The 16,125-nt window shown below is 46.6% G+C and overlaps 1 protein-coding gene across 3 annotated transcripts in view; it reads right to left on the minus strand.

The window, feature by feature from the left end:
* LOC135913647 (uncharacterized) overlaps positions 1-16,125 on the minus strand; it is a 186,325-nt gene that overhangs the window by 21,215 nt on the left and 148,985 nt on the right. For 2 of the 3 annotated variants that reach the window (XM_070541114.1, XM_065446189.2), the window contains 4 exons: positions 12,255-12,361; positions 8,712-8,818; positions 5,024-5,071; positions 2,200-2,524 (listed from right to left, as the gene is read on the minus strand). In XM_070541114.1, the coding sequence (XP_070397215.1) occupies positions 2,448-2,524; positions 5,024-5,071; positions 8,712-8,818; positions 12,255-12,361 (339 nt within the window). In that variant the 3' untranslated portion in view covers positions 2,200-2,447. Of the gene's footprint in view, positions 1-2,199; positions 2,525-5,023; positions 5,072-8,711; positions 8,819-11,229; positions 11,446-12,254; positions 12,362-16,125 lie in introns of all 3 variants that reach the window. The other variant, XM_070541112.1, reaches the window with a different exon arrangement.

Genomic DNA, 16,125 nt, shown 5'->3' on the forward strand with positions numbered 1-16,125 from the left:
CAACACTTGTCTAACAGAAATGAATATATTTACAGCTACAGGAAAGGAAGAATAACCGGGATAGACAAAGTGAGCCCAGGAAACGCAAGGGTAAGCTGTCGATACTACGAGAGATGAATGCGCCATGGCACCCGTTGAAATTTCTCTGTTAGCCATATACGTGACCGCGAATATTCTTGCGTGATATTGCCTCAGCGTTTATTTGACAAGGCAACCACCTCTCATTTTACTTTGTCGTGCTCACTTTTTGCTGCCCTTAACGAATCGTCTCATTGACACCACAGCGTTACTTTCAGTGCGCTCACTCATTCAAGCAAGGTGGCTTATAGGAATCTTCACTACACTTCAGGCAGGGATTCGTGCAAAACATGTGCGATAAGCCTACGTGTGCCTTCACAAAGAGACATAGCCTAGTCAAAACGTAGGCTCCTGCTTTCACCAAGTCCTCGTTTTTCTCACCGTCTTGAATTTTCATCTCATGCATTCCCCGTGTTTTTCATGGAAGTGCAAAGCCAGTGGCACAGAGCGTGACTTGAACGGAGGTAGATGAGACTCGCTTTGTTAACGGCGATGTTGAACGATCCGGAACACATGGGCAATTGAGATGCTTGCTGCTCATTGATGGCTTGGTGCTTTCACCACCAGTAGCACTCGCTCAAGCACAAATTACCGCGTCGTCAACGCCGATGGACGCCCGTCCAATTTCGAATACAGAAGCTAGGGGAACAATCGGTGGCATCCAAAACACAACATGCCAGGACCCTATTTCAATCAAATTTGCAAAAGACACAAGATCCGAGGATTACGTAGTCCAATTGGGCTTTTTTTTTAAATTGCATGTCTTATTTTCAAGAGCACCATGTGGAAGGCTGAGAAGCCCTTGCATGGACAACGATAATGCTTTTTAAGCTTCGTATGCACAATGAAATTAGGTTCCTTGAGTGATGGCCTCTTTTAACATGTAGTGCGCAGCAGGACTACCTCATGCGAAACAGTATTGTTCTTGTGTGTACTATGTGGTGTTCTCGAAACGCTCTGATTGTGATGGCTTGCATTGGTAGATATTAAAATTCTATATCTAGCTATATTCTGTGAAATATATTCACAATATGAAAGGCATCCGTGTGTTGTGAGAACGACATCCGTGGGAGTGTAAATGGAGCTTGTGCGCTATTTCTCATCAACCACTCATTTTCGCAAGTTATCAAACGCTTTTGCAAATCTGTGCACTAAGAGTGTCGAGCCATCGACAAAATTAAGAACAACACTCTCCTAGATATTCTATTTCCCGTCGAGGTTTGGCTCAGCGCTTTTAACTACTCCGCTAAGGCAACGTCGAAAAAGCGGCCTACCTAAACTTTTTTTCTTCTAAGACGCGCATTATCTTATCTTCAACGCCCCTAACAGTTCTCACGGCAACTTGGCTTACTGGGAAGTGCACGGTATAATAGGTCGGACATTGGGCTGCCACGTTGAGGCCACCCTGTACTAAGCGAACCATTGAATCAGCCTCTCTCTTGTATGTGACCATCGGTGTGTGCCACAGTTGAAGAAACCTCTCAGACGCCGACTTTCGCCACAAGGCATGCGCGGCCCTTCAACGAACCTGTGGCAGCGCCATAGCAGCGGAGGATCACGATGTCAGCCAAGGAATGAGCACGATCGACAAGTCGCGAGCTACGGAGAGAACCGCCCGTGCTACCAAGCCCAAACTGGAGCCTATCGCCTGGCTGGCCAGCCGACTCTCTTAATCGCCTGCGCTCACAATCAATACACAGTGGCCCCGTCATCAATCGACCGCATGCAAACATCTTTCACGCCAACTTAGGCCACTGCCTTATGCGTATGCAGCGCTCCATATACTGGGCATGCGATGCTGCTCCAGGGAAAAAAAGAAGTGTTGAAAAGTTTTTCCTTTGTTGGAATAAATTAAACACGCGTGGTATACATTCAGACGGAATGCTTTCATAGACATTCGTACAAGATAGGCGCGTCGCGTGAGGAGCTTGCAGTGACGCTACTGCACGCGGCGCATCCAGAAGGCGCGAGGGAAAGGATGTTGGAGGCAGACACACTTCAGACGCGACGAATATCGGTGGCGACAATACGGCGTGTCGCTATGTTGATTCAATACTAATCACGTCAACGTCAACGTTCACTGTGAGATGGAATATGCCAGAATATTTTTGTTGTTTTTACCTTTTAACAGCAACAAGTAACTTGCGTACCCACGCTATCTTCTTCTTCGTCGGCACAGAATTCCGGCTTAGGACATACTCGGTTTGAAGAGGAATGTAGTCTCCCTTTCCTGCACAGCCTCTCGATGTCACCGTGTAGCGTTGAGCGTCTCCCTAAAGAAGGAATTCCCGATTCGCACTTCGCTTTTCGGGAAACACGTTTTCCATAGGACTTGTGGATCCTTTCTCATAGGCCATGATTTTGGAAATTCAGCGATGAACTTCTCGAAGTAAACTCAGCCACTCGCAGCTGTGTGCAAGAACTAGCATGCTGATCCAAGCAAGACCTGCATGTTCAAAGGTGTCACTTATACCCCTGTCACACTGCAAATCTAATGTCATTTCCAACAAACGATAATTGTTGCGAATAATGTCGTTATCACAGCGCGCTGTCACGCGGCGAAAACTAATGTCATTTGAAAATTATGACAATGACGATGGTAAAAAAAATGCACACCTCTAACCCACTTGGTCGAATTATTATTTTCGAATATACTAAATTCCACTAGAATATGTGATCATTGCTTTCAAACCATAGCATTCGATCGCTAACTTGTCGACATTGCCAACGAAGTCGAGTCAAGCCAAGCCAAAGCTAAGGCAAGCAACAGGGTGAAGAGAACGATAGACGCGTCCACTACATCTGTTAAAGTAGTACGAGAAGGGCAGTTGCATGCCATCACCCTTCTGATGTGCATGCGGGCTCCTATTATCCTGATTCTTGGAGCGTGCCACAGGAAAACACGTGCATGCTTTCGCGGCAAGTCAATTGAAGCGGCCGCGGTGCACGCTACGGTGCGAACCCACACGACTGCTGCAGCGAAAGCTAAAGACGGTTGTCTGGTCACTGGACTAAGATTAGTTTTCTGTATTTACGCGCTTGATAGACATGTATGTCATTAAAGGAATAATTAGGTAATAAAATTCATAGAATAATAGTTATTTTTGTTCAAACAAGAAAGAAGCATGTACTGTTTGCGAAACACTGGCACACACGCGGTGTCGAGGATACACATTCGTTTCCAAACGAATGCGAATGAGTTTGGCGAACTCATTCATTTGTAAACGACATTTTCGACCAATGTCATTAGGTGTTACCGTGTGGCAGCAAAAAAATGGCGTTATCTGCGAATGTCAATCATTGTATATTTGCATGTTTTCTTAATTTTTACGCGCACTTCGTTTTATATTAGTTGCAACCGTAACATTAAGGACACGCAAGTAAACTAAAATTTATTGATATTATAAGGTTAGCGATAAAATTGCAATGTAACGTCTGTCCAAACGTATCGCGATCAGCAAACGTCAAATAATAAAGCAAATGTATCGCTAAAGTTGGGCCGTCATTTCAACAGGACAAATAATAATGGACAGAATGTTGTAATATAATTATTATTATAATAATAATTGTTATTAGGTAACGGAGAAAGAGAATGAGATCCCAGGCTCAGCGATCATCATCATGAGCGAACGGCACGAGATCAGCGCTCGATCACCCCCATCTTGTTCTCCCTGCATCCTGTTCCAAGCTACCGCCTGTTTGTTGGACTCGTCCAATACACCTCTTTACATTTGGTGGATCGTGCTGGATCCCGGAACTCCGATACTGATCCTGGAACTCCGATCCCGCACGTTGCACTCGACAATGCAAGCTGACACTGCCCAACCACCGCCACCTCTCCCGGCCTGGTTCGCCAGCGGGACCCCCCGCTATTTTCGGGTACGGAAGACCAGTACGTTGAGGACTGCCTGTCGTGCTACACAAAACTTAGTGTACCCAACAAGAGGGATGACGCTGCTAAGTACCGCGTACATTTACCTGGCTGGCGTGGCGAAGCTGTGGTATATGAACTACGAATGTTAATTTGTGATCTGGTCCGCTTTCAAGGCGGCAATATCTGCCGTTTTCGGTCAACCTGCCGTACGGAAGTTATGCGCCGAACAAGGGCTGCACACTTGCGCACAGGAACCAAATTAAACTTCTACCGCCTATATTGAGGACATAATCAATCTCTGCAGGCGCGCCGATGCCTCAATTAGCGAAAGTGCCAAAATACAGCACATTATGAAGGGTGTCGATGACAATGTCTTTCACATGCTTCTTGCGAAGTCTCCTGGCACTGTGTCTTAAGTGGTAACAACATGCCACAGATATGACGAATTCACAAGGCAGCGGGCTCTCACCCGACGTTCATCTCAAACGTACAACCAACCAATCGCTGCACTGACTGACCTGAATGCCTGACCAGCCATACCTTCTCGCACAAATGAAAGAATTTTGTGCGTGTGGAGGTCACCCATCAGTTGTCAGCCATTTGCTCAGCGTCAGGAGCTCCCACAGCAGCAGCAACTGCAGCGACCAATCCCGTTGGCTCCCGTGCTTTGACACGTCATTCAAGAACATACTTCCGAGCCCATGCCGGTGCCTATTCAACAGCAAGCTGTCACCGCGCCTCTTAGTTACGTTGAGGCAGTAAAGCAGCAGCAGGTTCAACAGCCCTCACCGTCCCATGGTGTGTCGTATGCTGCAGCCCCGATTCGGCCGTCCGTGACCTGGGCTGCTGCCATCACTGCAAATCGATGGCGAACGCTCGACAACCGGCCGATCTGTTTTGCATGCGGCGGCCATGGTCATATTGCCCGAATCTGCCGCCATCACGTGCTAGAATACTCAGACACCCGTTCGCCGAACACCATGGATCGTCCCCGCTCTCGTTATGAAAGTCCGGTTCCACAAATAAGCACGTCTGCACGTGGCTATTCACAACCCACGTCTCGTGGCTCACCTTCACCCCGTCGCCGCTCCTTGTCGCCCTTGCGTCGTCGACCAGCCTCTGAAAAAGAGGGAAAGTAGTCGCCATACTTTGTGAGGCAAGAACTGCGTGGTGGATGTGCTCAAGTCCTCGAACTTTGCCGTCGAATATTGTCGAAGTTTTTGTAGGTGGCACTCACGCATATGTTTTTGTCTATACTGGTGCTGCCGTTTCTGTTATAGATGTCACACTTTTCCGCATTCTTCGAAAGGCGACCACGCCTCTTGAGATATGATGCCCTTATGTACAGCAAATGCAGACCTTGTTCGGCCTATAGGTGCCTGCACTGCTCGACTTATTATGGCTAAAGAGCACTACATTGTTGAGTTTATTGTCATTTCATCCTGATCGCATGACATCATACTTGGCTGGGAATTTTTATCGCATAATCACGCCATAATTGACGATGCCAGATCTGAACTTGAGCCCTTCCCGTTGTGTGACCCGTCTTACAACCCCGCTCATCAAACCGCACACAATATAGTCGTAACAGAAGGCAGAAATTCTGCCGACAGCAGCTGTTTAGCTCCCCGTGTTCTGAAACAGCATATGTGATGAAGCTACAATCTTTGAACCATCACGCCGCCTTCTAAGCCACTTCTTTTGGGTTATTCGACTTTCTCTATTTCAAATGGAACAAGCGCTCTCTGCCTCACTAATCCTCTTCTGTATTCCATCAATTGCTTAAAGGTGAATCTCTTGGATGCGTGCAACTCAGTGCTATCAACCAAATTTTTTCCGTGCAGTAAGATGCAGCTCGACGCAACCTCGACATCGTCCGTGCTCTTAATCCTTCTGATGCAGCAAATGCCGACTTATTCGATTCGTCGATCGCAGACGGACTGTCGCCATTTCAACGCTCTGCTCTTCTCAAGCTGCTCTACCAGTTCCGCGACTCTTTTGATGTTGCCCAACGTGTCCTTGGCCGAACTTTTACCATTGTTTACTACATCGGCACTGGCTACAACTCGCCAGTGCGACAACGCCCTTACCGTGTCTCCACCGCAAAACTTCAAATTATTGCTGACCATATTGACGATATGCTAAACGTGACGTTATTCGCCCTACAAAAAGTCCGTGGGCATCCCCTGTGGTTTTCGTTAAAAGAAAGGATGGATCGATTCGCTTCTGCGTGGATTATCAGCGCCTCAACAAGGTCACTCTTTACACACCTTTACACTCTTTACACCTTTACACTCTTTAGACATGCACCCTTTACCCAGAATTAGCGATGCCCTTGATTTCCTACAAGGTGCCAAGTTTTTTTCGCTGTTAGATTTACGTTTCGGGTATTGTCAGGTGCCTTTAGGATAGGCTGACCGTTCAAAGACCGCCTTCGTCACGCCTGACGGTCTGTATGAATTCAATGTCATGCCCTTCGGCCTGTGCGATGCGCCTGCCACCTTCTAGCGCATGATGGACTGCACTCTGCGGGGTTTGAAGAGGCGCATATGTCTCTGCTACCTCGACGACATTGTTGTCTTTGCTCCAGATTACGCAACCCATCTCGAATGCCTCAACCAAGTCCCGAAGTGTCTGAAGACTGCTCAGCTCCAACTAAATCACAAGAAATGCCGCTTTGCTGGGCGAAAACTTACAATTCTCGGTCACGTCGTATCAAAGGACGGCATGCTTCTGGACCCGGCTAAACTGCGCACCGTGACCGACTTCCCCAAACCGATGACTCCAAAACAATTACTAAGCTTCATAGGGTTATGCTCCTACTTTCGCCGGTTTGTGTGCAACTTCGCCTATATAATTGCGCCTATGACCCAACTTTAAGCAGCACCTCGAATCTCTCATCATGGTCTTCTCAGTGTGATGAAGCCTTCTCCACCCTTCGCCGTCTTCTGAGGTCACCACCTATACTGCGCCACTACGATCCTACGGCCGCAACGGAGGTTCGCGCAGACGCCTGCAGTGTCAACCTCTGTGCTGTTCTCGCACAACGATAGCATGAGTTCGCAGAGTATGTCGTCGCATATGCCAGCAGAATGCTCACCATAGCCGAGTCAAATTATAGCGCCAGCGAGAAAGAATGCTTGACAATAGTCTGGGCGCTTGTCAAGTTCCACCCTTACTTATATGACCGCACGTTTGATGTAGTTACAGATCATCATGACTATGTTGATTGTCTTCGCTGAAGGATTCGTCAGGTCGCCTTGCCCGCTGTGCTCTTTGACTTCAAGAGTTTGACATCCGCGTTATATATCGTGCCGGACGCAAGCATGCCGATGCTAATGCACTGTCGCGGTCACCCTATCCAATGAAACTGCGTCAATATGCACTATAGACCACCCATTGTCAGATTTTCAGGTCAGCACCGTCTGCACTGGACAGCGCCACGACCCCTGGATCACTTCGCTTCTTGATGTTTTATCCGAGGCACCCACCGGTCTGACCACTCGAACATTGCGATGCCAAACATCGAACTTCAACATCCACGACGGCCTCTTGTACTGGCGCAACTACTCCCCAGATGGTAGGAAGTGGCTCCTAGTTATCCCCCAAACGCTACGTTCCACAATCTGAGCGTCCTTTCATTCCGACCCGCAGTGTGCTCACGGCGGTGTCTTCAAGGCCTATGAACGCTTACGGCAAAGATGCTACTGGCGCGGAATGTTTCGGAATGAAATAGTCAAAAACCAATTGAGATATGGTACTTGTGTTGTTCATTTCTTCATTGCCTATGTGTTTATGTAATAAATTTACTTTCTTCAAAGCGGTACTTCGCTTACTAATGTTTGCGTTTTCCAGCATGGACACCAATATATCGCGCATATTCCAGTTCGCAAAATCTATATTGAAGATTCTGAATTCGGCATAATAGCTGATTCATGTGAAGAGATACTCCCATATATTCCTGTGAGACCTCCATTGTCAATGTAAAGAAATACACCTGTGGCACCCTGCAAAACCTCCCTCGAATGTAAAAACATATTCTTAAAGCTCGCTGCAAAAGCTCCTCGATGGATGTAAACGTATACTCACATAGTTGCCTGCAATATTTCCCAATGGATGCAGACATAAACTCCCACGGTTACCTGCAAAAGCTCCTCAATGGATGTAAACATATGCTCCCATAGGTCCCCGCAAATTATCCTTAATGGATCTAAACATATACTCCCATAGTTTTCTGCAAACGCTCCTCAATGGATGTGAACATGTACTCCCATAGTTCCCTGAAAAAGCTGCTCGACGGACGTAAACATATGCTCCTTGATAAAGGTGAACATATACTCCCCTAGTTCCCTACAAAAGCTGCTCGATGGATGTAAGCGCATACTCCCATAGCGTTCAGCAAAAGCTCGCCGATGGATACAAGCACATACTCCCATCAGTACATCGAAAACCTCCTTTCAGCAGCGGAGTAATATTTTTACTCCGTCTAACCGGACTATATTAACCTCCCATTGGGGTATGCGCAAGAGGAGAAGTCATTTACTGCCATCTCGGATAACTTTTGCTCACAGTGTAGTTACCGGTAACCATAGTTCAGCCTGGTAACGGAGATACACCCGTGAACAAAAGCGCAGAAGCGCAACCAGAGCGCAGAAGATTGCATCACTTCAGTGTTGCTATTACAGTATTCCGAGAGTGGCTTACGGATAGAAAACATCGAGGAAACTTCACAAAAACAAGTTGAAGTCCTGCTACTCACCGTTCCTGCCGAGAAGCAGGTCTCCGGAAATTGAGTCTCCACGTGTGCCGTACTCGTCAAATACGCCGTACCGATAATGGGCCCACTCGTGTATATGAAAGTGTAGGCTGGAAGAAAAAAATGAAGTCCTGCAATAACCGCATGCATTAAAGTACACTTTCATTTCCTGCTCTCCGATGCATGTTTCTAAATAGCAATACGTACACCTAAATTGCACCGCCAGAAAGAAAAATTGCAACCTCTTTGACAACACTTGTCTAACTGAAATGAAAATATTTAGGGCTACAGGCAAAGAAAGAATAACATGGAACGAATAAGAAGGCACAGGAGATGCAAAGCGTAAGCTGTGGATACTACGAGGGATCAATGTGCTATGGCACCCCTTAAAATTTCGCTGTTAGCCGTACACGTGGCCGGCAATATTCTTGCCTACTATTATTAGCCTCAGCGTTTATTGGACAACACAACTAGCTCTCTTTTTACTTTATCAGGCTCACTTTTGGTTGCTCTTACCGAGTCGTCTCATTCACATCGCACCGTAACTCCCCCTGTGGTCAATCCATCAAGGTGACTTATACGAACCTTTACTACACCGCGGGAAGGGACTCGTGCAATACCTGTGCGATGAGCCTACATGTGCCTTGACAAACAAAAATCCACTAGCCGAAACGTTGGCTCCTGCTTTCACCTAGTCCTCGTTTTGTTCATCATCTTGAATTTCTATCACCCGCATTCCAAGTGTTTTTCATAGATGTGCAAAGCCAGCCGCACAGTTCGTCATTTGAACGGTGGTAGATCACACTCGCTTTGTCGACGGCGAAATTCATCGATCAGGGAGACATGGGCGACTGTGACGCTCACAGTGTGTCTCCTGCTTGCTGCCCGTTGTTGACGTGGTGCTTTGACCACCAGTAGCACGCACTCAAACGCAAACGCACGTATGGTCAGTCCGGCAGATGTCCCTACAGCAGCTAGGGGAGCAATCGGTGGCCTCCAAAACACAAGATGCCAAGACCCTATTTCAGTGAAATTTTCTCAAGACAGAAGTACGGAAGCTTACGCAGTCCGATTGGGCATTCTTCTTTTCATTTTGCATGCCTTTCATATTCAACAGATTCAGGTGGAAGATTGAGCAGCCGTTGCTTGCACAACAATAATGTCTTGTAAGCTTCGTATGCCCTGTACAGTCAGGTCCCCTCAATGAAGGTCCCTTTCAATGTGTAGATGCAACCGGACTAGCTCGAGCGAAATAGTATTGCTGTTGTTTGCACTATGTGGTCTATTCAAAATTCTCCGATTGCGATGGCTCCTATTTGTAGATATTAAAATTCCAAATGTAGCCATTTTCTGTGACAATTATTCACAATCTGTAAGGCATGCGTGTGTATCAAGAAAGATATCCGCGGGAGTATCATTGGCGCTTGCCCGCTATTTATCATCGACCACTTAGTTTCGTAGGTTGCCATACGCTTTTGCAAATCTGTGCCTTAACAGTCCGGAACCTTCGACAAAATGAAGAACATTCTCCTAAATATTATGTTTCCCTACGAGGTCGTGCTGAGCGCTTTTGAACTACTCAGAGAAGGCAACATCGAAAAAGCGGGCTAGTTACCTAAGCTAAAGCGCATCATGTTATCTTCAACGTCCTTAACAGTACTCACGCCGACTTGGCTTATTGGGAAGACCATGGCGTAACAGGTCGGGCATTGGGCTGACGTGTTGAGGTAACCCTGTTCGAAGCGAACCATGGAATCACCTTCTGTCTTGTCGGACGATCGCTATGCGCCACAGTTGAATGCCACAGTTTAGACGCCTACTTGCGCCACAGGACATGTGCGGCTCTTCAACGAACCTGCAGCAGCGCTATAGTAGCGGAGGCTCACGATTTCCGCCAAGCAACGAGCCCAACCGACAAGTCGCGAACTACGGAGAGAACCCTGCATGGTACCGAGCCCAAACGGCAGCCTAGCACCCGGCTGGCCAGCCTTAATCACCCCCGCTCACAATGAACTCACACTGACCCCGGCATCAATCGGCCGCCTGCAAACATCTTTCGCGCCAACTTAGGCCACTGCCATATGCGTACGCACCGCTGCATATACTGGGCGCCGCTGCTGCAGGGGAGAAAAAAGTGCTTAAAATGAATTTTTCCTGTGCTGGAACAAATGATACCCGCATACTACACATTCAGGCAGGATGCCGTCACAGACATTCGTGCAACATAGTCACGTCCCGTGAGGACTTCGCAGCGATGCTACTGGACGAGGCGCTTCCGAAAGGCGCGAAGGAGAGGATGTTGGAGGCAGACAGGCTTCACACGTGCCGAATATCGGTGGCGACAATACGGTGTGTCGCTATGTTTATTCAATACTAGTCGCGTCAGCGTCGATATTCATTGTGAGATGGGTTATGCCAGAACATTTTTTTGTTGTTGTCACCTTTTAACAGCAACAAACCGCTTGAGTTCCAGCGCTTTCTTTGTTTTTCCGCCGGTACAGAATTGCGGTTTAGGACATACTCGCTTTGAAGAGGAATGTTGTCTGCCTTTTCCCCACAGCCTCTTGATGTCACCGAGTAGCGTTGATCGTCTCCCCAAAATGAGAAATTCCAGATTCGCACTTCCCTTTTCTTTTCTCTTAGGCCACAATTTCGGAAATTAAACGACGAAGTTCATGAAGTAAACTCAGCCGCGCGCAGCTGTGTGCAAGAACCGGCATTGCGATCCAAGCATGACCTGCAAGTTCAAAGGTATCACTTAGTCCTCGTAGGTTCTAGGAGATAGCAGCAATGTTCTACCGCTAGTATAAGTGCACGCACCGCCATACTTTTTGAAGGGAAGAAAAAATTGGTTCGATAACATGCTCATTTGCAATTCCTTGGCAAGGGAATGTTTTCTTAATTTTTACGCGAACTTCGTTTCATATTAGAGGCGACCGGGCAACACTAATGACATACAAGCAAAATAAAATTTAATCATAATATAAGGTTAGCCATGCAATTGAACATTTATCCAGACGTATCGCGATAAGCAAACGTCAAATAATAAAGCAAATGTTTCGATGAAATGGGGCCGTGACTTCAACGGGATAAAAATGAATGGTGATGATGTTCATTTATTATTAATAATAATATTATCATTATTATCACCATAGTATTATATTATTTATATGATGGTTATTTTTATTATTACAGTCGTTGGCTTTTGTTCGGATGATTGGAGATGCAGGGTTCTTAAAGACGTTGCGTACAATTCCCCAATAGTAACATCTGCAAACATCTTCCGTGAACTTGGTCTACCAAACTTCCTTTCACTACTTATAGAAAGAGTTGTCGTTAAACATTTCTGGAATCCTGCTTTCAAACAAAAAAGTGCTGCCGCAAGAGAGCTTAGAAAACATGTCCGTTATGTACTTCCTCGTTCAGCCACAAGAACACTGCATCACTTCAGTGTTGCTATTACAGAATTCCGAGAGTGAGTTGCGGATGGAAAATATCGAGGATCGAGGACACTCCACAAGAAGAAGTTCAAGTCCTGATGCTCACCGTGCTTCTCGAGGAGTACGTCTCCGGAAATTGAGTCTCCAGGTGTGCCGTACTCGTCGAATACACCGTACCGTAAATGCGCCCATTCGTGTATACGAAAGTGTAGGCTGGAAGAAAAAAATGACGTCGTACAATCAACGCACGCATTAAAGCACACTTCCATTTCCTGCTCTCCGATGCATGTTTCTAAATAGCAATACGTACACCTAAATTGCACCGCCAGAAAGAAAAATTGAAACCTCTTTGACAACACTTGTCTAACTGAAATGAAAATATTTGTAACTACAGCAAATGAAGAATAACAGAGTACGAATAAGTGCGCACAGGAAACGCAAGCGTAAGCTGTGGATACTAAGAAAGTTCAATGAGCTATGGCACCCGTTGGAATTTCGCTGCTAGCCGTACACGTGACCGGGAATATCCTTGCGCGATATTGCCTGAGTGTTTATCTGAAAACGCAACCACTTCCCATTTTGCTTTGTCATGGTCACTTTTTGTGGCCCTTAACGAGTCGTCTCATTCGCACCAGAGCATACCTTTTCCTGCGTCCACTCAATCAAGCAAGGTGGCTTGTACGAACCGTCACTACAGCTAAGGCAGGGGGGATTCGTGCACCACATGTGCGATGAGCCTACGTGTGCCTTGCCAAAGACAGGTCCACTAGCCGATACGCTGGCTCCTGCTTTGACCTTGTTCTCGTTTAGCTCATCGTCTTAAATTTCCATCTCAAGTATTACCCATGTTTTCCCTGGTTGGGCAAAGCCATTGTAGTGGACGCTCATGATGTCCGCTAAGGTACGAGCACGATCGACAAGTCGCGAGCTACGGAGAGAACCATCCATGCTACCGAGCCCAAACAGCAGCCTACCGCCCGGCTTGCCAGCTGCCTCTCTTAATCACCCCTGCTAATAATGAATGCACACTGACATGGGCACCAATCGGCCACCTGCAAACATATTTCACGCCAGATTAGGGCACTGCCATATGCGTGTGCACTGCTGCACCAGGAGAAAGAAAGTCCTTGAAATAAATTTTTCCGGTGTTGTAATAAATTGAACCCGCGTGGTATACACTCAGACTGGATACTTTCATAGGGATTCGTACAACGTAGGCGCGTCACGTGAGGACTTCGTGGTGCCGCGACTGGACGCGGCGCTTCCAGAAGGCGCGAGCGAGAGGACGTTGGAAGTAGACACGCCTCACACGTGACGAATATCGGTGGCCACAATACGGTGTGTCGCTGTGTTGATTCAATACTAGTCGCGTCATCGTGGACATTCATTGTGAAGTTGGCTATGCCCCAATATTTTATTTCTGTTTTCATTTTTAACAGCAACAAAAAACTTGCGTTCCAGCACTTTCTTTTTTTCTGTGGCCAGGGGATTCCTGTTAAGTATATGTTCTCCTTGAAGAGGACTGTAGTCTGCCTTTTACGCTCAGCCTCTCGATGTCGAGGAATCGAGGAAAAAATCGAGGAATTCCCGATTCGCACTTCACTTTTCGGGAAACACGCAAGTAGGATGCGTGGATCTGTTATCGATCTGATGCATGGATCTTTTTGTTAGGCCACGATTTCGGAAATTCAAAGATGAATTTTTCGAAGTAAACTCAGTGTATAAGAACCGGTATTCTGATCGAAGCGTGACCTGCATGTTCAAAGGTGTCACTTAGGCCTCATGGTTAAAAGAGCGCGTCTATGTTCCACCGCAAGTATAAGTGAACGCGTCGCCATATTTTCTTGAAGGGAAGAAAAAAAATGCTCGATAACATTTGCGATTGCCTGGTAAGCGAACGTTTTCTTGATTTTCACGCGAACATCTTTTCATATTAGAAGCAACCGCTACATTAACAACGTACAAGTTAAATAAAATCTAATCATAATATAAGGTTAGCCATGCAATTGGAGCGCAACGCCTATCCAGATGCCTCGCAATTAGCAAACGTCAAATAAAGCACATGTTTCCGTGAAGTTGGACTATCATTTCAACGGGACAAAGATGAATATTAAACATCCTCACTTCCTTTACATTAACCATCCTACCATGTGTTACAATACTCATAATCACAGATTGGAGTTTCAGAGGCATTTCTGTTTATTACCAGAGAGACAGAGAGGTGAACCAGAGGTTTAAATTGCTCTGACCTGCTAGTTAACGTTGGAAATTAAGAATGGCGAGGAAAAGAAGTAATTAATGGTTATGGTGTTTATATTATTATTATTATTATTATTATTATTATTATTATTATTATTATAGAACAAGCACGTGCGCACAAACAAGTCCATCAAGTTAGTCTATAGAGTCACGTGCGCAGTCCAGTGGCACAGTAAGCAGCTCGACCTCACGCCTTATCCACTCTGTTGTTGCCATTGGTGTCGATGTCGACGTCACCATGCCTCTGCCTGGTGTGCACTGGGTGAAGTGCTGGCTACCACATCACAAGGCTGAGTGCATCCCAGCAAATTGTGAGCGCTATGAGCGTGTGGCGTACGTCGCCCACACCATCTTAGATATTTCATTCCAGTCCAGGTAACGACCCACGCAACAGCAGCAAACAGCAGCCTCGCAAACACGGCACAATGTGGAACGAAGGCTTCGCTTTATGAAGGCCAACGCACAATGGAGAGCTTTACAAAGCGCGTCTAGCCAGAACCCATTGGCGACACAAGCAGGCGCGTTCACATCGGAGTTCTCATCGCGGCTGACGCATTGTCTACTGCCTCTTCCCCTCCTCCCCTCCACCTCAACTCTCATAAGATGCGCTATGGGTGTACTGAAGCATGCGACGTCGTTTCACACAGGTTTGTTCCAAATTCATGGTAAGTGCAAGAGCAGTTGTTCTGTACATGCATCAAGAAGCCGCAATACAATGCATGCACAACTGTGTATCGCCTGTGTATCGCCTTGGAAAATATATGACGTGCTCTAACACCGTGACGAGCCTCCCTAAATATCTCTCACCACACTCAGTCTCGTTTAGCTCCATGAAACTTTAGCATCGAAAACACTCGAAATGTAGCTACGATGGGATTGATAGCCAACAACGTGACATCGCACCATGCTATACATAGCATACTTGTATTGGTTATAGAAAAAAAAGCAATGTAGCCGATGACAAGTACTGCTGCTTAATCCAAATATGTAATTGGTGCCACTGACCAGTTGCTGTCTCACAGCAAATCAATGAGTAATTACTGAAATGTAATGACCACTTTTACGTTGTTGTCTTACCATTCTTTTTTAACATTCTGTAATCCACTAAGGAGAGCTTTAAGAATTTTCCGTCTGTCACTGTTCCCTCATTTTCTTCTAAAGACATCAAACATAAGCTCTAAACATAACGCAAGATCAATGCCTCAAAGGCACCTAGAATATTTTTCAAGCAATCGGCCATCTACCATATTGTTAAGTGGGAAGACGCAGACGAAAAGCTATACACATGTATATGTACAAGGGAATACGTGGCACTTGGCCAAGATGCAACAGCCCGCGCTAGCATCCTGTCATCGTTGCCGTCTACTCACTGCTCGCCTCTTCGTCATTGCAAATACTGTTGCGTAGTACTACCACCGGCGGAAAAAGCGCCGTCCCGGAGCGACTAAAGTCCGGACTCGGAAGCAGTATAGAAGGCCTTGAGTCTACTGACGTGCGCGACGTCCCTAGATGCCAGAGGAGAGGACGAAGATCAACCTACAGGAGCAATTTCGTACGTCCCAGGCGTCACCTGGCACAGCACGCGGTAGTGCCCTGTGTATCGCGAAACGAGCTTTTCTGAAAGTCCGACGTGACGAGAAGGAGACCACAGGAGCATGAACGCACTAGGTGAAAACTGTACGGCACGGTGGCGGGCGCTGTGCTGACGTTGCCGAGTG

The sequence above is a fragment of the Dermacentor albipictus genome, chromosome 6 (genome assembly GCF_038994185.2).
Source record: "Dermacentor albipictus isolate Rhodes 1998 colony chromosome 6, USDA_Dalb.pri_finalv2, whole genome shotgun sequence".
NCBI classification, from domain to species: Eukaryota; Metazoa; Arthropoda; class Arachnida; order Ixodida; family Ixodidae; genus Dermacentor; species Dermacentor albipictus.